Source organism: Balaenoptera borealis (assembly GCF_965194805.1).
Source record: "Balaenoptera borealis genome assembly, chromosome: 19".
Taxonomy (NCBI): Eukaryota; Metazoa; Chordata; class Mammalia; order Artiodactyla; family Balaenopteridae; genus Balaenoptera; species Balaenoptera borealis.
The window spans coordinates 4,953,354-4,976,821 of record NC_138878.1 but is presented as its reverse complement, the minus strand read 5'-3'; the positions used below and the strand labels follow the sequence as shown (position 1 = coordinate 4,976,821).

At 53.1% G+C, this 23,468-nt stretch overlaps 2 protein-coding genes across 9 annotated transcripts in view; both read left to right on the top strand.

The window, feature by feature from the left end:
* OSGIN1 (oxidative stress induced growth inhibitor 1) overlaps window positions 1-3,260 on the top strand; it is a 54,842-nt gene extending 51,582 nt beyond the window's left edge. For all 6 annotated transcript variants that reach the window (XM_082366884.1, XM_082366887.1, XM_082366882.1 and 3 more), the window contains one exon: window positions 1,945-3,260. In XM_082366884.1, the coding sequence (XP_082223010.1) occupies window positions 1,945-2,893 (949 nt within the window). In that variant the 3' untranslated portion in view covers window positions 2,894-3,260. The remainder of the gene's footprint in view (window positions 1-1,944) is intronic.
* A 1,235-nt stretch (window positions 3,261-4,495) lies between these two features.
* The window catches only part of NECAB2 (N-terminal EF-hand calcium binding protein 2), a 42,525-nt gene continuing 23,552 nt past the window's right edge, over window positions 4,496-23,468 (top strand). The window contains exons 1-6 of one of the 3 annotated variants that reach the window (XM_082366894.1): window positions 4,498-4,786; window positions 7,299-7,323; window positions 11,749-11,790; window positions 12,689-12,797; window positions 14,791-14,816; window positions 14,987-15,084. In XM_082366894.1, the coding sequence (XP_082223020.1) occupies window positions 4,571-4,786; window positions 7,299-7,323; window positions 11,749-11,790; window positions 12,689-12,797; window positions 14,791-14,816; window positions 14,987-15,084 (516 nt within the window). In that variant the 5' untranslated portion in view covers window positions 4,498-4,570. Of the gene's footprint in view, window positions 4,787-7,298; window positions 7,324-11,748; window positions 11,791-12,688; window positions 12,798-14,790; window positions 14,817-14,986; window positions 15,085-23,468 lie in introns of all 3 variants that reach the window. The other 2 variants (XM_082366893.1, XM_082366895.1) reach the window with 2 other exon arrangements.

Here is a 23,468-nt window from a genome sequence, read left to right as displayed (position 1 = left end):
TATTCTGAGCCTGGCCTGGAACAGACTCTTTTTGTCTAGGTCAGCTAATAGGATGCAGTTTTTTTAAAAAATGTTCCTGCATTAGAAACATAACCATACTATAGAAAACTGAAAATTGAGAAAAGGAAAACAACTGACCCCTACCTAGCACTGCCGCATCTCGGGGGGTTCTCTCCCCATCCGGTTTCCTGCTCCATAATGACCACACTGCACACTTCTCTCCACCCCAGAGAGACAGCAGAATCACTGAATAGATAAATTCTAGCCCCGGCTCGCCCTTGTACATTTCCTCCGCCCTCGGGGCTGTGACAGGGGGCCTGTTGTCCCCACCGAGGAGGCAGTCGGCCTCTCTGGCAGCTCGGTTTCCGCCCCTCCGGGGCTCACTGTCTGTCCCTTGGACGCAAAGACTTTTTGTCCCTGAAAATTTGATAGGAAGACATCCAGGCTGGTGTAGTGATGTGTTAACAGACAGATGGGAACGTAAATTTAACTTGTGGACATACCCTTTTCTATCGGACTCTTAAAATGTTACATTATGTCATGAGGACTTCACAGGGCCATTACACAGTGTTTGCAACCATCCTTTCCCATGGCCACTTATACTCCCAAGAGATGGTGAGCATCTCCACTAATTCCTCCATACCCAGCCTTGTGCTTAGATGTTGGAGCCAAAAGCCACAACAGATGCCCTCCCGGCCTCGTGGTGCTGCCACGGTTCCTAAACCACTTTCCAGTCATGGAGCTTTCATTCTTTCCAATGTGCCATTATTATCAAGAACCCCGGATGGAACATCTTCTGAGGACGGTCCTTTAAAACAATTTTTACTAAAACAGAGGAGGGGAAATGACCAGCCCACAGGCATGGATTCCAGACTTCCAGTTTCAGGAGCAGACTAACGAGTTGGGTTGGCTGGAGCGGCCTTAGGGAATGTGCTCTGAGCTCACACTGCAATCATGGGTTGTATTGAAGGCGTGTCACAGAGGATTCCCTTCAAGTGAGTTAATCCGTAACAATGTGTCCACAAGTCAGGGAAAGTAACTCACCTAAGGTCACCCAGGTAGCTACAGGGAGGAGCTGAGATGATGTCAAAGTCTGTGCGTCACCCACTGGCAACACTGGCCCTAGTCATGGCCCCGGAAGGGGTTGCAATAATAGCGATAGAAATAACAACAACAACAATAATAGTAATATCATAATAATAGTCGCTGCTGCTACTGTGTGGGCTAAGGACTATGCTAAGTGCTTTACATGGGTTATTCTTTAACCAACTTGTTTACTGAAATACAGGGACACACAGAAAACTACACAGTTCATATGCCCACAGGTGGGTGAAATTTCTCAGAGTGGATACACCTGCGCTTCAGCCCCCCAGACTCAGAAAACAGATCCCCTGTCCCCAGAAGCCCCCTCAGACCCCTCCCAGCCATCACCCGCTTCCTAAGAGATAGCCACTTGCTTGACCTCGAACTCTGTAGATTAGTTTTGTCTGTTTCTGAACTTTATAAAGACGGAATCCTACCACACTTATGTAAAATATTATTTAGTCCTTTGAAGGAACAATAGTGGCCGACCTCATGTCACTTACTGCCTGTCAGGATCTATTCTAAATTCTTCATTCGTATTATCTAACCCTCTCAACAATGGCAGGGAACGGGTGCTGTCACCACGGTCATCCTCATTTTGCAAAGGAGGAGCCCAGGCAGAGGGTTCCAGGCCCAGAGCTCACTGGTGGCAGAGCCAGGATTTGAACCCAGGCCATCTGGCACCGGAGGCCACACTCGGAACCCCACCCTAATGAGGCACCCTTATCAGCTCCATTTTACAGAAGAGGAGACTGAGGCTCCGAGAGGTTAAACCGCTTAACCAAGTCCTACACGTCTGGGTGGTGCATCTCCCCCGCAGTCCGCTCTGTGACACTCTCCCTCCCTCGTCCTTCCCCGCAGAGGTCTTCGCAACAGCCGGGCCACGGCCGGGGACATGGCCCACTACTACAGCGACTACGTGATCAAGAAGGGCCTGAGCCACAATTTCGTGTCTGGCGCCGTGGTCACGGCCGTGGAGCGGGGGACGCCCGAGCCCAGCGGCCCCGGGGCCCGGGACCCCAGCCCCCTCTTCCAGGTGAACGGCTTCGTGACCGCCGAGGACCGGAGCCAGCAGCCCTTCTCCCTATGCGCCCGCAACGTGGTCTTGGCCACTGGCACGTCTGACAGCCCAGCCCGGCTGGGCATCCCCGGGGAGGCCCTGCCCTTCGTCCATCATGATCTGTCGGCCCTGGAGGCAGCCACGCGGGCAGGCACCATGTCCCCAGCCTCAGACCCCGTCCTCATCATCGGGGCGGGACTGTCGGCGGCCGACGCGGTCCTCTACGCCCGCCACTACAACATCCCTGTGATCCACGCCTTCCGCCGGTCCGTGGACGACCCCGGCCTGGTGTTCAACCAGCTGCCCAAGATGCTGTACCCTGAGTACCACAAGGTGCACCAGATGATGCGGGAGCGGTCCATCCTGTCGCCCAGCCCCTACGAGGGCTACCGGAGCCTCCCTGAGCACCAGCTGCTGCTCTTCAAGGAGGACCGCCAGGCTGTGTTCCGGGACCCCCAGGGCCTCCAGAAGGTCTTTGGCATTGCCCTGGTGCTGGTCCTCATCGGCTCCCACCCTGATCTGTCCTTCCTCCCGGGGGCAGGCGCTGACCTCGCCATGGACCCCAACCAGCCACTGAGCGCCAAGAGGAACCCCATTGACGTGGACCCCTTCACCTACCAGAGCATCCACCAGGAGGGCCTGTACGCCGTGGGGCCACTGGCCGGGGACAACTTTGTGAGGTTTGTGCAGGGCGGGGCCCTGGCTGTGGCCAGCTCCCTGCTGAGGAAGGAGGCCAGGAAGCCGCCCTAGCACCTGGCCTGGCATCCTTGCACCCAGGCCCTAAAGAGGAGGGGAGAGCACCATGGCCCTGCTGGATGCAGAGCCCATCCCAAGATGCCCCAGTGATGGAAGGGGGCCTCTCCTGGCAGGAGACAGGAGCGGCCACGAGCCCATGCAACAGCCCTCTCAGGTGAAGAGTGAGAAACCCAGGCTGCCAGGACTCAGACCAGGGTGGAAACAGTGACCACAGGACAGGGTAGGCCCAGACCTGTAATTGGGGGTGAAAGCTGCTGGTGTGAGCTGGGAGCACCGGGACCAGCTGAGCACCGAGCCAGCAGGACCCCAGGCCCTGCTCTTTCCAGAATTGGGTCCCAAATAAAACCAGCGCCTGCCTGCACTCCTGTGTCTGAGGACTCTGTGCTTGGGGAGGGGGCCAGGTGCCCAGGACCTGCTCTGGGAGCTGGGGAGTGGGGGCGGGGGGAGAAGGACAGGGCCTAGTGGGAGAAGGTTCTTGGGCTGGGGGGTTGGGAGTCAATGGATGGTGCCCCAAGAGGAAGGGCAGCTTAGTGAGAGCAGAGGAGACAGCAGCTGTGTTTGAGGAATGGGTGCTGGCGAGGCTTTCCTGCTCCGCCCACCCCTCCAGTCTAGTCCCACCCTCTCCCACTCTCCCTCCAGCCACACTGTCTCCTTTCAGTCTGTCCTGCATGTTCCCCACACTTGCACCTGCCACAGGGCCTTTGCACAGGATAGTCTCTAGCAGAGGGCACTTTCCCCTCCTCTCTTAACTCGTCTTCCTTCCACTCTCAGAGCATAAGGATCATTTCCTGTAGGAAGCCTCTTCTGACACATGCCCCTCTGTGGCCTTAAGGCAAATTCCCCTCTCGTGGCCCAAGGTGCCACCGCTTCATAATAGTTCAGTTTTAATTGTTCATTCATCCGTGTAATCATTCCAGTATCTGGCTCCGCCCACTTGGATGTAAGCTCCAGGAGGCCAAGGAAATCTTCTGTTTTCCCTGTCCTTGGAACCCAGTGCCAGCACCAGGCCTAGCACCTAGCAGGTGCTTGTTTAATTCTTTGGGTCGGTGGGTGGATGGATGCGGGGAGGGAGGGGAAGAGGGTGTTCCAGGGTGAAGACTGGTTCTGGGCGTTGTTTAACGGGCGGGTGAGGTCTCACCGGGCGTGCACCGGGAGGAAGGGAAGAGTGGGTACCAGCGGAGTGGTGGGGGAGACCCCCGTGCGTGGGCGCTGATACCCGGAGCCGGAGCCGGCAGAGGGCGCTCCGGGCTCGCCGGACACCGCGCTCCGGCCCCTGCGGCGGTGCCAAGGCGGGGCGGGGCGGGGCACCTTCCGGAGAGAGGACAGCGGGAGACTTTCGGAGGGGGGCAGCCCCCAGGGACGCACCCCTGCAGCCAGACCCCCCCAGGACCCCGCGCCTGTTGGGTAGCGCCCTGCCGCCGCGCCCGGCCGCGGGGGGTGGGGGCTGTGGCCACGGGGCACGTGGCTCGGGGTCCGGGCGGAGCGGCCCCCTCCCCCCACTCCCGTCCCCCGGCGCCGGCCGTCCCCTCGCGGCCGCGGCCGCGGGGGCAGAGGGAGGGAGGGAGGGCGGGGCGCGCGGGCGGCGCCGGGGAGGGGGTCGTGCGGGGGCGGTCCGCGGGCCGGGCGGGGGTCGGCGGGCTTCCGGGCGGTGGCGGCAGCGGGCGCGGCGCGATGTGCGAGCGGGCGGCGCGCCTGTGCAGGGCCGGCGCGCACAGGCTGCTCCGGGAGCCGCCGCCGCAGGGCCGGGCGCTGGGCGGGCTGCTGCGCTGGGTGGGCGCCAGGATGGGCGAGCCCCGGGCGCCGCTGGCCCCCGCCGTCCCCGCCGCGGACCCCGGCCCCAGCCCGGGCCCCGCCTCGCCGCGCGGGGGCACCGCGGTCATCCTGGACGTGAGTACGCGCCGGCCGGGACCCCGAGCCCCCTCCTCCCACGAGGGCGACCCCGAGGCCGCCCTCCTCCGTCCCCGCCGGGACCCGCGAGGCCCCCTTCTCCCTGGGTACGGACCCCCCGGCCCCTCCCGCTCGGCGGCCCGGAGCAGGACCCGCACCGGCCCCTCCGCGTCCCAGAGCGCGGCCCCCTGCCCCTCTACCTCCCGGCGGGTCTCCGTGCCAATCCTGTCTCGTTCCTGGACCGGGACGACCCCCTTTCTCCCGTCCCCTCCCTCCACTTCTGGGGATCTGCACGTTTTCAGAGCCGGGAGCCTGGAGCCCCTCGACCCGGCCACCGCCCCCCTACTTTTGTTCTGGCCAAACCCTCATCTTTTTCCCAGCTTGGCACTTCATCCTTTACCCCCATCCCTTCCCGGGACGGGAGCCTCTGACCGCTTCCGGCCCCCTCCTCCTCTCCATCCCGATTCCTGCCCCAGTCGTTGCTTTTCTAAGACCACCTCCCCCCAACACACACACACACACGCACACACGCACACTCCTTAGGTCGGGGGCCTCCTTTCTTGTCCTGGCTGTAGACCCTAAGCCCTTGTATTCTCTACCCTAAATGCCCTTCCCCCAGGCACCACCTCTTTAAGTGAGGCCCCCTCCGCACCTCTGTCGTCCCCTCTCCTGTCAGCAGAGGCGGAGCCATCCCCCGTCCTCCCTGAGCCTGGACCCCTCTGGGGACCCCCATCCACTCTGAGCCCCGTCATTCCCTTCCCCACCCTCCCTCCCTCTCCTCACCCCCATCCATCCTCTCCGGGGCCCAAATTGCCCCACCTCTCCCTCCCACCCACTCCCCACCGTAGGAGGGAGATTCTACAGGATGGACGTCCCCTGTAGAGTGCTGGGGGCAGGTGGAGGGAGCTTTGCCCCCCCAAGGGGCAGCATGGCAGTGGGGTGTGCATGTCCCAGTGAGGGTGTCCTGTGTGGTGGGTGACCGCGGGCTGGGGTGCCTCGCTTGTGCATCGTGGGGTTCTGGGAGAGGGTGTGTGTGTGTGTGTGTGTGTGTGTGTGTGTGTGTATCACACATCGTTGTGAGTGGGGGTAGCGTGGATTTCCGCTCTCCCCTTCCTCCTGGAGCCCATAGCTGGCTCTGGGCGGAAAGGGCTGGGCAGGGAAGGGGGATCTGTGCTGTGAGTGCCTGTGGCTCAGTGCCCCCCGAAACAGGCTCACACACAGCCCGACACGCACTTGCACAGCTGGACCCTCTCAAAGCCCCAGCAGCGTTCACAGCTGAAAGTCCTGGGCCGCCCTTGCAGGGAAGACCTGTCCAGACCTCTCCTGGTCCTCACAGGACTGGAGGTGGGCTCTGGAGTCCTCACATGCTGGCCGTGAGCTGGCTCTGAGCCTCCATTTCCTCATCTGTGAAATGGGGTGATGAGCAGGCATGGGGGCCACATCACGTGGTCATGTCAGCCACTTGTTTAACGCTCACACCGGCACGGGCACCTGACGGTGGGACCCCCGCCTCCGGGAACCTTGCAGTCAGGAGCAGGCGTGTGGGGTGCTCAGGCTGGGGTTCTGATAACTGCTCCCTTTTCTGCCTCAGCCACAGTGGCTACTGCCCCGTGCCCAGGACTCAGGGTTCAGCTAAAGGAAGGGGAGATGTTTGAGAAGCCTTCCTGAGCTGCTGCTTTGGTTTGTGCTTGATGATGGATGCCTGCCCCGTTGCTTGGAGGGAGGGGACTAGGGGGCTCTGTCCTTGAAGGTGTGATGATCACCCACAGGGGCCGTGCCTCCCTCTCCTCCTTCCATCAGCAAGGCTTACTAGGTCTCAAAAACACCAGGAGGAGGAGTTACCTGGTTTCAGCTGAGGCTGGAGGGGATTGGGCTCCCCCTCCCCCCTCCCCCCTCCCCCCTCTTCCCCTTCCCGTGGCAGCCGGAACCTTGCATCTGCACCTAGATTTCTGAGCTCCTGGCAGCCTGCTCCTACCCACTCCCCCATCCCCCAAAATAATCCAGTTCTGCCCTGGCTGATGCAGTCATCAGGCCTCGAGGTTCCCTTAGCAGACACCTCTGTTCAGACTTAACCCAACCTCCCTGGAGGAAACCAGGCTCCCAAGGGGTCCTGGAGGGGGGAGGTATAAGGCGAGTGGCTGCATCCATGGGACAGGAATTCTGAGTGTGCGACTGAGCGTCCGACAGTGCGTGCAGCCCACAGACCCACAGCTCTGGAAGCACACACGCAAGCACGTGATGGCTGTGAGCGTATGTCCACGCGCACGTGTGCGTGTGTCAGCGTGGCCGTGGGCAGGCTGCCGGCACAGAAGGGAGAGTGGGCAGCTGCTTCCGTGCAGGCAGCGGGAGGACCTCTGCCTGAAACACCCTCCCACCCCTGGATCCCAGCCAGGGTGTCCTCCCCGGGGAGGGAGAAGGGGGCCCAGCTTCCCCAGGACCACCTGGGGTTGGGGGCGGTGGTCAGAGCCTGCCCCTTCCGGGCCAGCGCTGATTCGACCTCTCTTCTCTGCAGATTTTCCGCCGTGCGGACAAAAATGGTGAGTTTCCCTCCCAGGCTGTCCCCTGAATGAGGACCTGACTCTTTCCGGTTGGGAGTGCAGGACTCTGAATCCTGGCTCTGCTCTGTTCCTCAGTTTCCCCATCTTACAATGACACTCCCCATAGTTCCTACTTAGTAGGGGAGCCGTGCGGATTCAGAGAGCAGGTGCTGGTGATGCTGTGATGCCTTGCCCGTGGTAAATGCTTGATGTACTTTAATCTCATGCAGCTGGGCTGGACCAGAGCAACCCAGGCGGGGGCCCAGGAAGCCCCTAGCCTCACTGCAGGCCCTTCCCAGGCCCTGGCACACCTCCTCCTCAAAGCCACCTGATACAGTCAGTGCTGTTGCCCCCATTCTGTCAACTCCGTAGCGGCCCAGAGAGGTTCTGTGACTTGCCCGGGGTCACCCAGCTGCATGAAGACAGTCGAAGCTCTGCTGCGGACCCCAGCAGATTTCCCCACTTCACGCGGCTTCCCGAACAAAGTGAGCACGTTGTCGTGGCCAGTGAATTCAGGACACTCCACTTCTCCTGACTTGCTGGAGATGTTCCACCCTGGACCTTTCTGGAAGGCAGGGGTCAGAAGATAACAAGGTTTACCAAGGCACACCTGAACCTCACAGTGGCCACAGAGAGCGTTTGTATTAATACCATAGTCATTATTCTTGGGCCGGAAGCAACTCTCTGTGGACTTTAACCAAGGCACAGCCCCTCTCCAGGCCTCAGTTTTGCCATCTGTAAAGTGGGGTGATAACACATAACCTGTCTGCTTCCCTGGGCTGTTGGGGAAATGCAGGGAGGAGATGGGTGGTGAACTTTTTAAAAGAGAAGCAGGCAGTGCTCAGTGTTGATTTAGTCATCCATTGAGAAAATACTAATTAAGTATCAAGGCCCGTGCTGGGGAAGGAGTGGGGAACAGATGGCCCATCGCTTGCCCACTCCCCCGGGGCCTTCAGGTCCCAGGCCCTCTCGTGCGTGGGCTGGAGGCCAAGATGGCAGCACTCCCCTGGGCCCCAGCACCCCTCCCTCCTGACCCTGGGAGTTACCATTGAGCTGCCCCCTCACTGTGTTGGGGGTAGAGCGTGAGACCTTGGGGAACAGCCCTGGGCTGGAAGCTAGTGCCCAGGGGTCTCCCTCTCTCACCCACCATCCCTGGGTGTGACGGTGGCCCCTCCCAGGCCTCTTGGGATACAGGACCATCAGATGGAGTAATTCCCTATGGAGGAAGGAGAGGGACGCGGTGGGGGGACTTGAGTGGCACTCAAGAAATCGTCGTGGCATCGCGGCCTGGACAGCGTCAGAGACTAGAGAAGGGGGTTTGGGGGGCCTCTCTCTACCTTCTAATGTGCAGACGGCCTGAGGTCATCACCGTGTGTTGGTCACGCCCCTCAGCAGATGACGAGGTTTTTCCAGGGAGGTATTTGGGCTTGTCCCTGTCATGGACCCGGCACACAGTAGGTCCTTGGTAAACAGCTGCTGGCTTACAGGTGACGGACTCATTCACCGCTGGGAGTGCGGTGTGTGTGTCCCTGGGATGCAGCCGTGTGGGTCTGGCTGTGCGTCACCATTCATGCTTTTGAGAGTGTGTGCACATGAGGGTTGAATGGCCGTCTCCAACTGTTGCTGTACATACCAAGTGTGTGTGTGTGGAGTTGGGTGTGTGTGTCTGTGTGTCTTCCTGGTGGTTAGCTCTGCAGGAGCCTTTGCAGTGTGTGTGGGTCTGTGTGGGTGCGTGGCTGGCGCCCTGGTCTCCCTTCAGGCACAGATGGGGTTTCATCCTCGTTGCTCATCCCCCGCCCCCCTGCACCCCGGCCCATCAGAGGCCGTGTTTCCGCCCCCTGAGCACAGCTGCGGGGACCCTCGACTTTGCTCCTGCGGTCCCCACAGAGGCTGAGCCCAAGCCCACTCGTGCCCCTGGGGCCCTAGTTTTCCCGGCCGGCACCAGTGGCCGTGGGGGGTTGTCACCAGGGTTAATGGGGCGTGTGATTCTGGTTCCCAGGAAGCTTCCCGGGCTGGTGAGAAGGAGGTAGGGCCCCCGCTTTGCTGCAGGAGCTGCCAGGGCTCAGCCGCCTCCCGGCCCTGTGACCTCAGGCCAGTCACCAAACTCGCAGGGTCTCAGTGTCCCCATCTGTACGTGGGGATAATCATACTAGTACCCGCTTCGAGGGGCTGTCATGGGGGGTGGGGTGAAGCTCGGGTCTTGGCATGCTGCAAGGAGCCAGCGAGTCCTCACATCAGCTGACGAGCATTGAGTGCCTCGGAAAACGGGCCTTGGTTTGTCAACAAGTGTTTGATTCTCGCCCCGTGCTTCACGGGGCGTTCACCATCTGGTGGAGACTGCCCGCAGCTGTGGAGCATCTATTAGGCACCAAGACGTTAACAGACCTCCTCTGACGTTCCCTGGGCTCCTAGTGGGAGAAGAAGCATCACCCCCCCTTTTCTACAGGTGCCAAAAATCAAGGCTCAGGGAGGACAAGTCAAAGATGGCAGATTCTCAGTTGGGGAGCAGAGCGGGCGGTTCTGATTGAGCCCAGCCCAGTCTGCCAACATCGTGTGGGCAGGGAATGGATGCTGGCTCCGCCCCAGTTGTCCACGGAAGCAAGATGCCTGCCGCGGCCCCAGGCCACGGGTTGGAGTGGAATCGGCCTTAGGGATCACAGGAACAAGGGCTTCGGCTCGGGCTGGCCTGGCCTGGCCTGGCCTGGTGGCTCCCAGGACAGAGGCGTCTTCGTGGAGGTGGAGCTGGAGACTGGGCGTGGCCCCCGCGGGGAGGCGGAGAGTGGGGTGCCTGCCGGGGAGCTTGGGGTGTAGGACCTGGAAGGGTGGAGGGGTGGGTGCCAGACTGCGTTTCCTCCAGGGAACAGGGAGACTGGCGGACTCCTGGCATTTGAAAGGTCACTGCAACAGAGGCTGAGCTCATGCTAATTAGTGAGGACACCTGCAAAGGGGCCCGCTCGGGGGGGTCCTGGAGGTGCTAGGCCCTCTCGCTCCTCTAATTGGACAGAGGCCCTGGCAGATAGATGTTGCTTCCCTCATTAGCTGATCTGGGTTCAGTAGGGCTGTGGTGGGACTTTCAAGCTAAATGTCACCGAGAAGCCTTTGTGCTCAGGAGGCCTGGCGGGCCTCTCTCTGCCTGTTCTCCTGAGTGCAGACTGGATGGCGGTGCCTGGCTTCGCGGAAGGAGATGGTGGCGGGGATGGTGCCGTGCCCGTGGCAGACGTGACTAATCGATCACAGCACGCTTCCACTGAATCCAGACTTGGCTTCGGCTTTTCCATCTAGCCCTGTGGCTGGGGGTCTCGACACAAGACCCTGCCCCAGGTTGGGTTGGGAGCATGGACTCAGGAGCCAGGTGGCCTGGGTTCGACCTCCCGCTGAGGGACCAGGGCAAGTCCCATAACTGCTCCGTGCCTCTCTGCTCTGTAAACTGGAGGTGATGGTATACCTATGTCGTGGGGCATTGTGAGGACCAGATGCGTGAACACACAGAGCCTGTGTGTCTGCCCTGGTTCCGCTCCCTGGCTCCTGGGTCATCATCAGTCTTGTTAAAGGAAACCTGGAAACTGTCCTCTTTCACAGAAGACACAGAGCCATAACTTAGCATTTATGTATGTCACAGCTGGTATCGTGCTGTTTATGGTTGGTTTCTGGGTCTTTATGTGTGAGTGGGGGGGGATTGTTTTGATTTGGGGGGACTCTGGGTTTTGAAAGTCAGAAATTCATTCTCCCGTCTGTGACATTAAAACATGAGCCGGGAGAATTCCCTGGTGGTTCAGTGGTTAGGACTCTGAGCTTCCACTGCGGGGAGCGCAGGCTCGATCCCTGGTCGGGGAGCTAAGATCCCGCGTGCTGTGCGGGCAAGGCCGAGAAAACAAGAGAAAACAAAACAAACCTGAGCACCTGAGACAGGAAGTTGGAGGCACACTGGACATTGCCCCAGCCCCCCACGTGCAAGCCCGTGCCCACTCTCCCATATTGCCCTTCTCAACACGGGCGGGGCGGAGCCCAGCGCAAGGCGTGAGGATCTCCCTCTCCCTACTCAAAGTTGCCCTACTTTGAGTCCCTGCAGAGCTGTTGGCAGCAGAGATAGAAGCTCCAGAGCCTTTAAAATGTACGAGTGGCTTCTGCCTGGGTCCAAGTAGGTATGCCGTGTCTGATTGGGCGGATTGTACCCTGCTCAAGGGCAGCTACTTGAGAGAATTGAGGGCCTCAGATCCAGCCTGCACGGCCCTCCCCTCACGTGCTCTGATGCTGTACTGCATCTCCTCACCACCCCCATCAGGAAGCACGTTTCTTTCTAATCCACACAACGTGCCATGTGGGCTCTCGAGGGCTTTGACTGCAGACTTGCCGGAAGTAATGAAGGGGGTCTGCAGAGAGGGGCTGGGGCTCACCCGTTTCCCTGACCTCCGCTGTCTCCCACAGATGCGGCCCCTTTAAGGAGGAGCAGGAAGCGGTCTAAGATCAGTGAGGAGGGGGTTGTGGCTTCCGGGATGGGATGGGGAGGTGGGTGCACTGAGCGGGAGAGCCCAGATGGGAGGAGCGGAGGCTGGAAGCTTGGGGAGTCGCTGGAGTTCTGCTGGGAGCCTCTCTCTCAGGGGCCCAGCTGCCCCCAACCCATGAGAACTTCCCCAGCGGGTGCTGGTACCCAGGGCAACCGCAAGTGGAGGCCGAAGAGGTGAGACGGGGAGGGAAGCGTTGGGACAGGTATGTCAGCTGTGAGGGCCCCTCGTCCAGAGCCCAGCCCCTCCCCACCCCAGAGCCCCAGGCCTGGCACCACCTCCCCCGGGGTTTGGCATCCTCAGGGCTGCATCCTTGGCCCGGTGAGTGCCACCGTTGGTAGCGGGCTCACGTCAGACCCTGTGAAGGCAGAGTGGAGGGGGGTCATTCCCTCCCCAGAATCAGGACCTGGGTGCTGAGGCGGAGATGATTAAAGTGTGCGGAGGTTATCTGGGCTTTTGGAACCAAAAGAGAATGGTCATCAGACTGCCTCCAGGTGGTCAGGTGACTGGGAGAGGAGGTTGCCTGACAGGCTCAGGTGTGCTCTACCTACTTGTTGACTGCGGGGCTTAATGAGCCCCAGCAGTTGCTGGTTTGGGGATTATCTGTAAATGGTGTTGGTCTGTTGGTTTGGGAATCAGCTAGATGAGTCTGTGATCTCTGTGAACTGGAGTTTGCTGGTTAATTTGGATTAGCGGCACCGGCAGGGATGATCTGAGCTGGGGTTTATCTGCTAGTTTGGGAATTAGCGGGGCAGGCGGGGATTACCTGGCTGGAGTTTCCCTGTTGATTTGGGAATTGTCTGGGTCTGGGGATGTCCCATCTGTTAGACACCAGCTGCTCTCCCCCCACCCCTTCCTCGCAGATGACGGGAAGTTATCCTTGGAGGAGTTCCAGCTCTTCTTTGCAGATGGCGTCCTCAACGAGAAAGAACTAGAGGGTCTCTTCCACACCATCGACTCCGACAATACCAAGTGAGCTAAGTCCTGGGGGGTGGGGGCTGGGGCCGGGAGGCAGCGTTTCCCTTCTCTTGCAGTGGCCAGTCTCCACCGCCCACTCCCCTGGAGGCACGGAGACCTCAAAGTCCCCAAACCTGCTAATCCAGAAGTCCCATCTGTTTGGCCCCGACTGGCCGGGGCGATCTGGGGAGTGGATAGGTTGATACTGCGTTGGCAAGTGTTTGTCTTTTCTGAGCACACATGGCGAAGCTGGGAGAGACCCTAGATTTGCAGAATATACACCGGATAACGAAAGGGAGAGATGAGCCCCCTCGACCTAGTTCTGACCCCAGCGCCTTGTGCTTATCCCCGGTCCCAACACGAGCTCTGTGATTCTCATCCTCACCGGATCCCGTCTTAAACCAAACTGATCTTCACTCTGACCTGAACTCCCATTCTCACCCTGTACCTAATCACCGTTTCTCCAACCCAGCCAGAACACTAACCTGTGTCTCAATCAATCCCAAACTCCGGCCCCAGACCTAAAACTCTAAATCCCTAAATCAAGTGCAAAGTACGCATTCTACTCACACGTACCCGACCCTCCCCAACCTGAACTCCAGCCTTGCCCTCTCCGAGTGATCCCCAGGCGGGATGAGGCCCGAGCCCCCTTCTCCACTCCACACCTGAGTTCCTCGGGGCTGTTTGGAGCAGATTTGATAAGCCGGGGTCCCCTGTGACAGGCTAGAGATGGTCTGGACGAGGAGCTGCCACCAGGCCCGTTGGCAAGGGACACAGCGCGGGGCCGCCTGGGGCCAGAGGTGGGGCGGAGCGTCCTGGGAGCCGGGGTGGGGCAGGCGGAGGGGGAAAGGCCCCTTGAAAGAAACGGCTTCCTGCCGCAGGCTCCAGGGGAGGGCTTTGTTTCCGGAGCGAGATGGAGGTTCTGAGCAGTTCCTGCAGCGCCCCGGGGAGCTTGAAAGGGCTGCGGCAGGTGCCTGTCGATTATTCATCCTCATTCGCGCAGCTGGGTCTGGGAGGAGGCGGCACTGGAGAGCGTATGTGAGTGCGGGCGGGCGGACTTCCCACTAGCAAAGACCAGACCTCTAAAGACCTTTGGGTGTTTTCTTTCCAACGTTCCCCAGAGTGTGAGCTGTAAACATCCCCTCCTTGGGATGCTAAACAGGTTTTCTACCCAAAACCGTTCACACGGCTCAGAAAGGTCGGTGAAATGCTACTTTGAGCACCATTAAGCAGGCTTCGTTTCTGCAGGACTTGTCGGAACTTTTCACCAGGTGATGCGGATTGGGGGAACCTCCAAGACAGAGTTTGCAGAGCCTTTTCCCAGAAGCCTCTCGATGAAGCCGGCACACTCTGTAGGCCGGCGTGTCTCAGGGAGGGAACTGGGGCCCAGAAAGGGAAGGTTATCAGGACCTACACAAAGCTCGGGTCCCTGGGCGTCCGCCGCCAGCACACCGCCCCACCGTGCCTGCGTTCCGAGGCTGCCGCCTGCGCCTTCCCCGGCGTGGGTGGCCTTCTCGTGCTCGGCCTCCTCTGAGGAAGGACAGGAGGATCCCAGGCCTAGAGTGAGAGCAAGGAGGGCCACCCGCACCCCCAGCAGAGCCCAGGACCCAGCAGGCAGGGATGTCCGGGGCAGTGCGTCGCGTGAGAGTTTTGTTGACAGCCTGTAATAGCCATGGGCTATTCCCCTCCCTCTTGCCAGCCCCCGGTTTAGCCCCATCTGCTCCTGATGTGTGGTGGGCAGGCTTTGGGAGAGGAAAGCGGTGGGGAAGCATGGTGAGGGGGTCAGACAGATGCACAGACGTGGAACCCTCTGGAGGGGGCGCCATTCTTCACCTGCTGTTCCCGCATCTGTGAAGCCGGGGTCACGGTGCCAGCGCATAGGATGAAAAGAGAAGAGGCCCGGGAGGTGTTTTGCCAGCTGCACTAGGCTGTGCTCGCCAGGGAGGGAAGGAGGGCGGGAGGCACGTCACAGGCTAGTCCCTGAGTCCCTCTCATTCTCTCTCTGCAGCCATGTGGACACCAAGGAGCTGTGTGGTAGGTGCTGGCTGTGCAGGGACCGAGGCTTGGGTGGGGTGTGTTTTTTGGGAGGGGAGGGGCCTGGGGAGAGGCAATGAATGAGGGGCACAGACGGGATTGGTGGGAGGACCCATGGGGAGGGCCATGATCCTCCTATGACCTTTGACCCCTGCCTTCCCTTCCCCCAGATTACTTTGTGGACCACATGGGGGACTACGAGGACGTCCTGGCCTCCCTGGAGACCTTGAATCACTCTGTCCTGAAGGCCATGGGCTACACCAAGGAGGTCAGCGGGTGCGGGTGGCTTTCGGGGGCCAGGGCTTGAGTGCTGGTTTGGGTCTGCATTCCCCCAGGACATGGTCACGCAAGGGTGCCTGGATTTGTGATGACAAGTGTTGGGCGAATCTGGCTCTGAAGTGGGCTTTGCTTGGGGCTTCTAGAGAGAGTGAGGGAAACTGTGCAGTGAGTGGAGTGGCTTGGTGAATGGCACTGTCCAGCCGTGTCTGGTTCGGAGCGTGAGGCCCTTTCCCACGGTTGGGCTTGGTCCTGGGGTGGAGTCCTAGGAAGGGAGTGGCAGTCACACTGAGGACTCCAGGGCCCTTGGACAGGTGTCACACCTGACGATGCTATGCCCTTTATAGCAGGGTTACGGATGGGGAGGGATCGGGGTGGATTTGAGCATCTGAACTTGACCGGGAATCTGAGGGTGTCTGGGGTGAGAACGCCGTGTCCAGACCAGGAGACGTGAGCTGGGTGGTGGATCCATTAGGAGTGTTGGGAGGGAGCAGGGTGCAGGACTCTTTGCGTGTCCTGGAGGGAGGGCTCGGGTGTGGCTTCAGAGTCTGTGCCCGCAGGCCTGTCACCTCCTTGTTGGCATTTATGCCCTGGAGGAGGGCAGAAGGAGGGAGATGGGGCAGGTTGTGGGCTGGGCATCATTGTAGCTCAGATAGGCGTAAGCAGCCTGTCTCCCAGCTCCGTTTCCTACCTGTGAGTCTGCACTTGCTCTGGCTGGTGCTTCTGGGGGGAGCAGTGGGGTGTGTTCCTTCTCTGTATCCACGGAGAAGAGTCACCGTGAATTTTCCGAGGATCTACGACAGCCAGGATTAAACGCTCACTTAATCCCCCCAGCAACCCTGTGGGTAGTGACACTCACTCATAACTATAAGTGACATAACTATGGAAACATAGCTTTCATAACTATGGAAGCAGAGGCTCGGAAAGGTGAACCCTGTAGGGTTGTGGCCAGACAGCCAGAGCTTCCTGCTGAAATGGGAGGGGAAACTGAGTCAGGGACCTGGCCGGAGGTATGGAGCACAGCATGGGAGCAAGCTGACCAAGGCGTGTAGGAGGGAGTGGGCCACGCTGTGATGGACATGTAATGCCCGAGGGCGTGCAGCCTACCTGAGCTGTGGGAGCTCAGGAAAGACCAGCGCCACCTGCTGGTTGAGGCCAGGGAGCTTAGCTGATGAAGTCAGCCAGACCAGGCTGAAGGACCCCAGCCAGTCACTTCTCTTTCTGAACCTCAGTTTCTCCATCTGTGGAATGGGAGCATTCACTTTATAGAGTCCTTACAAGGACTGAACAAAGTAAAAGGTCTCTAAGCTGCTTAGCACAGGGTCTGGCACAGAGCAAAGGCGACTATTAGTATCATTAGGCCCCTATTGTGTGCCCAGTCATAGGAAAGATCAGTTCTGTATGTTTTGTTCAGATGCTACTCGGTTCCTGCTCTACCAGGTGTTGGAGAATCCCTTTCTTCCCATGTATCCAAAAACAGCTGGGCCTGATCCTGAACCTCCACGAACCCACATTTCCATTTGTGTCCTAGCGTCATGCTGTTTTGAGTCTTGGTGTTTGAAGTATATTTTAACGTTGTGTGAGACTAATTCCCTTTCATTGTTCATCCTTGGACACTATTTGATATTCTGAAAGTATCAAGATGGGCAGGGGGTTAGAAGGCAGCATGGAAAGCCCCCAAGCTCTGGAACCCTTGCGCAGTGTGTCAGCCCCAGCTCCGCTCCTCATGGCTGAGTAAGGCACACTGGATGCCCACATGGGACTCCTTGCGATTGAACTCACCGCCTTGAGCCTCAGTTTTGAAATCTGGGAATGGAGCCACTGCCCAGCAGTGTTGTCTTCCGTATTAATAAAACACGTACTTGTTTCTTGGTCTTTGGGCATAACTATTCAGAGATGTGACACAATTCTCTATCAAGAGACGATTTTATTTTTAAAATTTTATTGGAATATAGTTGACTTACAATGCTGTGTTAGTTTCAGGTATACAGCAAAGTGATTCAGTTATACATGTATTCATTGTTTTTCAGATTCTTTTCTCATATAGGGTATCACAGATTATTGAGTAGAGTTCTCTGTGCTATACAGTAGGTCCTTGTTGGTTATCTATCTTATATGTAGTAGTGTGTGTATGTTAATCCCAAGCTCCTGATTTATCCCTCCCGCCTCCCCACGTTTCCCCTTTGGTAACCAAAAGTTTCTTGTCAATATCTGTAAATCTGTTTCTGGCTTTTTTTAATCTCTTCAAAATATTATGTTCTTTTGGTTGTTTAAAAATTTCTATTGGGGGCTTCCCTGGTGGCACAGTGGTTGACACTCTGCCTGCTAATGCAGGGGACACGGGTTCGAACCCTGGTCTGGGAAGATCCCACATGCCGCGGAGCAACTAGGCCCGTGAGCCACAATTACTGAGCCTGCGCGTCTGGAGCCTGTGCTCCGCAACAAGAGAGGCCACGATAATAAGAGGCCCGCGCACCGCAGCTACAGAAAGCCCTCGCACAGAAACGAAGACCCAACACAGCCAAAAATAAATAAATTAAAAAAAAAAAAATTTCTATTGGAGTATACTAGATTTACAATGTTGTGTTAGTTTCAGGTGTACAATAAAGTGAATGTTATATATATATATCCATTATCTTTCAGATTCTTTCTCCATATAGGTTGTTATAGAATATTGAGTAGTATTCCCTGTGCTATGCAGTAGGTTCTTATTCGTTATCCATTTTATTTATAATAGTGTGTATATATTAATCCCAGCCTCCTAATTTATCACTTTCCCCCATGTTTCCTCTTTGGTAGCCATAAGTTTGATTTTGATATCTGTGAGTCTGTTTCTGTGTTGTAAATAAGTTCATTTGTATCATTTTTTAAAAAATTAGATTTCACATATGAGCGGTATCATACGATGTTTGTCTTTCTCTGTCTGACTTACTTCAGTTAGTATGATAATTTCTAGGTCCATCTATGTTGCCACAAATGACATTATGTTGTTCTTTTTTATGGCTGAGTAATATTCCATTGTATGTATGTGCCACATCTTCTTTATCTATTCATCTGTCGATGGACATTTAGGTTGTTTCCATGACCTGGCTATTGTACGTAGTGCTGCAGTGAACATTGGGGTACATGTGTCTTTTTGAATTATGGTTTTCTCAGGGTATATGCCCAGGAGTGGGATTGCTGGGTCATATGGTAGTTCTATTTTTAGTTTTTTAAGGAACCTCCATACTGTTCTCCATAGTGGCTGTATCAATTTACATTCCCACCAACAGTGCAAGAAGGTTCCCTTTTCTCCACACCCTCTCCAGCATTTGTTGTCTGTAGAACTTTTGATGATGGCCATTCTGACTGTGTGAGGTGATACCTCATTGTAGTTTTTTTTTGTTTGTTTTTTTATTTTTGGCTGTGTTGGGTCTTTGTTGCTGCTTGCAGGCTTTCTCTAGTTGCAACGAGCTGGGGCTACTCTTCGTTGCGGTATGCGGGCTTCTCTTGTTGTGGAGCATGGGGTCTAGAGCACAGGCTCAGTAGTTGTGGCACACAGGCTTAGTTGCTCCGCGGCATGTGGGATCTTCCCAGACCAGGGGTCGAACCCATGCCCCCTGCGTTGGCAGGCAGGTTCTTAACCACTGTGCCACCAATCCCTCTGATTGTAACTTTGATTTGCATTTCTCTGATAATTAGCGATGTTGAGCATCTTTTCATGTGCTTTTTGGCCATCTGTATATCTTCTTTGGAGAAATGTCTACTTTGATCCTCTGCCCATTTTTTGATTGGGTTGTTTGCTTTTTTTGATATTGAGCTGTATGAGCTATTTGTATATTGTGGAGATTAAGCCCTTGTCAGTCGCTTCGTTTGCAAATATTTTCTCCCATTCTGTGGGTTGTCTTTTCGTTTTGTTTATGGTTTCCTTTGCTGTGCAAAAGCTTTTAAGTTTAATTAGGTTCCATTTGTTTATTTTTGGTTTTATTTTCATTACTCTAGGAGGTGGATCAAAAAAGATATTTCTGCAATTTATGTCAAACAATGTTCTGCCTATGTTTTCCTCTAAGAATTTTAGAGTATCCGGTATTACATTTAGGTCTTTAATCCATTTTGAGTTTATTTTTGTGTGTGGTGTTAGAGAATGTCCTAATATCATTCTTTTAAACTGCTATCCAGTTTTCCCAGCAGCACTTATTGAAGAGACTGTCTTTTCTCCATTGTACATACTTGCCTCCTTTGTCATAGATTAGGTGACCATAGGTGAGTGGGTTTATTTCTGGGCTTTCTATCCTGTTCCATTGATCTATATTTCTGTTTTTGTGCCATTACCATACTGTTTTGATGACTGTAGTTGTAGTATATTCTGAAGTCAAGGAGCCTGATTCCTCCAGCTCTGTTTTTCTTGCTCAGGATTGCTTTGGCTATTCGGGGTCTTTTGTGTTTCCACACAAATTTAAAAATTTTTTGTTCTAGTTCTGTGAAAAATGCCATTGTTAATTTGATAGGGATTGCATTGAGTCTGTACATTGCCTTGGATAGTATAGTCACTTTGACAATATTGATTCTTCCAATCCAAGAATGTGATGTATCTTTGCATCTGTTTGTGTCATCTTCGATTTCTTTCATCGGCGGCTTACAGTTTTCAGAATACAGGTCTTTTGTCTCCTTAGGTAGTTTTATTCCTAGGTATTTTATTCTTTTTGATGTGATGGTAAAAGGGAGAGGATTTTAACATCTACCAGTACAACCTAAAGCAGTTTGCAGGATTTTTGCTGTTGGAGTGTACCAAAGGCTGCATGATTTCCTAGTGATGGTGGTGATGCTATGATAGGTTGTCACAATGGTGACTGGCATTTCTTGCATGTTTTCTAACAAGTTTTTGTTTGGGGAAGTGCAGCTCATTGATTATTTCAAATACTTCTCTTGCATCCATTGATTTAAGGTGACTCATTTGCTTTTGTAGATGTGCAGTCATAGTATCATTGTTAACTAGTGTAGTTACTGTCTTCATTTCTGATATGTGTTCCTCCTGTTTCTCTGTTGCGTCCTGTTGCGTTTACCCTGAATTCTCAAACATTGTAATGGCACTACGTCGGACATCCTTGTTTTGCTCCTGATGTTCAAATGCATCTCTGTAGTAGTACTTCACTAATTATAATATTAATACCAGCTCTTATTTTAGAAATAAAGTCTTCAGTCTGTTAAAAAATATTTTTGTGTTCCCTTCGTTAAATGTTGCCTTAGGGGGTGGTAGTGAATTTTTTTCAAATGCCCTTTTGGTATTTTTTTTCAGGGATCATATGATTTTTCTTAACCTATTGATGGGGTGGATTCTATTATTAGATTCTCTCCTATTGAACAGTCCTTAGCTTCCTGTGATAAACCCTAATTGGCACATTATTCTTTTACCACGTTGCTGAATCCTGTCACTAGCTGAGTGTTTTATCTCTGTCTCTATCAGGAATTGAGATTGTGTGATAGGGAGTGAATTGTAGGTGGTTTTGAATATCTTTCTGTGTGTGAATCAGCTTCTTTAACTTAGAATCATGTTTCTATTCAAAAATAGAAAGAATTAATCCATAGGCTTGGGTTGAGGTACTAAACGGGGAGGGGATTATTCTAATAGTGATTTTAAAGTCAATCCTAATTTTAGGTAAACTTTTGGTGTCCATTTTAGTATATTTTTAAACAAAACTGCCATGGACATGTTCAGTTTTATGATCGATTATGCATAGTATGTTCTTATGATTTTTTTAAAAAATTTAAAACATTGAAACAGGCACATAATGCAGATTACGTTTAATAAAACATCTGCTGTTACAGCTCAGGTCTTGATTTAAATTTTGTCCTATTTTGCTACATTTAAACTTCTGTTTAACAGAGTTTTGCCTGTTTTAATTAGTTGTTTCTAGAAACGAGCCCCTGACACATTTATTTAAATTTAATTTATATAGTATGTTTTCTCCTGTATTTATTTTTAAAATTCTTTTCTTTCCTTTAAAAATATCTTTTGTATTGAAGTATAGTTGATTTGCAATATTGTATAAGATTCAGGTGTACAGCACAATTCAGTTTTATACATATATATATATTCTTTTTCAGATCCTTTTCCCTTATAGGTTATTAGATAATATTGCGTAGCATTCCCTGTGCTATACAGTAGGTCCTTGTTGGTTACCTATTTTATATATAGTAGTGTGTATACGTTAATCCCAGCTTCCTAATTTATCCCTTCACCCACCCCCTTTCCCCTTTGGTAACCATAAGTTTGTTTTCTGTGTCTATGAGCCTCTGTTTTGGCAGTAAGTTCATTTGTGTCTTTTTTTTTCTGTTAGATTCTACATGTAAGCGATATCATGATACTTGTCCTTCTCTGTCTGGCTCACTTCACTTAGTATGATAATCTCTAGGTCCATCCACATTGCTGCAAAGGGCATTATTTCATTCTTTTTTTTAATGGCTGAGTAATATTCCATTGTATGTATGTACCACATCTTTTTTATGCATTCCTCTGTCAGTAGACATTGAGGTTGCTTCCATGTCTTGGCTATTGTAAATAGTGCTGCAATGAACATTGGGGGGTGCGTGTATCTTTTTTTTTTTTTTAATTCTTATTGGAGTATAGTTGATTTACAATGTTGTGTTAGTTTCAAGTGTACAGCAAAGTGAATCCAGTTATACATATACATATATCCACTCTTTTTAGGTTCTTTCCCCATATAGGCCATTACAGAGTATTGAGTAGAGTTCCCTGTGCTATACAGTAGGTCCTTATTAGTTATCTATTTAGAAGTGTGTACATGTCAATCCCAATCTCCCAATGTATCCCTGTCCCCCCTTACCCCCTGGTAACCATAAGTTTGTTTTCTACATCTGTGACTCTGTTTCTGTTTTGTAAAGAAGTTCATTTGTACCCTTTTTTTAGATTCCACATATAAGCGGTATCATATGATGTTTGTCTTTCTCTGTCTGACTTATTTCACTCAGTATGACAATCTTCAAATGGCATTATTTTGTTCTTTTTTTTAAGGATGAGAAATATTCCATTGTATATATGTACCACATCTTCTTTATCCATTCCTCTGTTGATGGACATTTAGGTTGCTTCCATGACCTGGCTATTGTAAATAGCGCTGCAGTGAACATTGGGATGCATGTATCTTTTCGAATTATGGTTTTCTCCAGGTATATGCCCAGGAGTGGGATTGCTGGGTCATATGGTAGTTCTATTTTTAGTTTTTTGAGAAACCTCCATACTGTTCTCCATAGTGGCTGTACCAATTTACATTCCCACCAACAGTGTAGGAGGGTTCCCTTTTCTCCACACCCTCTCCAGCATTTATTGTTTGTAGATTTTTTTGATGACAGCCATTTTGACTGGTATGAGGTGGTACCTCATGGTAGTTTTGATTTACATTTCTCTAATAATTAGCAGTGTTGAACATCTTTTCATGTGCTTTTTGGCTACCTGGATGTCTTCGTTGGAGAAATGTCTGTTTAGGTCTTCTTCCCATGTTTTGATTGGGTTATTTGTTTGTTTTTGATATTGAGCTATATGAATTGTTAATATATTTCAGCACTTAATTTCTTGTCAGTCGCACTGTTTGCAAATATTTTCTCCCATTCTGTGGGTTGTCTTTTCATTTTGTTTATAGTTTCCTTTGCTGTGCAGAAGCTTTTAAGTTTGATTAGGTCCCATTTGTTTATTTTTGGTTTTACTTTCATTACTCTAGGAGGTGGATCAAAAAAGATATTGCTGCGATTTATGTCAAAGAGTGTTCTGCCTATGTTTTCCCCTGAGAGTTTTATAGTGTCTGGCCCTACATGTAGGTCTTTGATCCATTTTGAGTTTATTTTTGTATATGGTGTTAGAGAGTGTCCTAATTTCATTCTTTTAAACTGCTGTCCAGTTTTCCTGGCACCACTTATTGAAGAGACTGTCTTTTCTCCATTTGTATGTTCTTGCCTCCTTTGTCATAGATTAGTTGACCATAGGTGAGTGGGTTTATTTCTGGGCTTTCTATCCTGTTCCATTGATCTATATTTCTGTTTTTGTGCCATTACCATACTGTTTTGATGACTGTAGCTTTGTAGTATATTCTGAAGTCAAGGAGCCTGATTCCTCCAGCTCTGTTTTTCTTTCTCAGGATTGCTTTGGCTATTCGGGGTCTTTTGTGTTTCCATACAAATTTTGAAATTTTTTGTCCTAGTTCTGTGAAAAATGCCATTGGTAATCTGATAGGGATTGGATTGAATCTGTAGATTGCCTTGGGTAGTATGGTCATTTTGGCAATATTGATTCTGTATCTACTACTGAATCTACTGTATTTATAGTTTTTATCATTATTATTTCCTACCACCTATTTCCTTAGGTTTATTGTTGTTGTTATACTT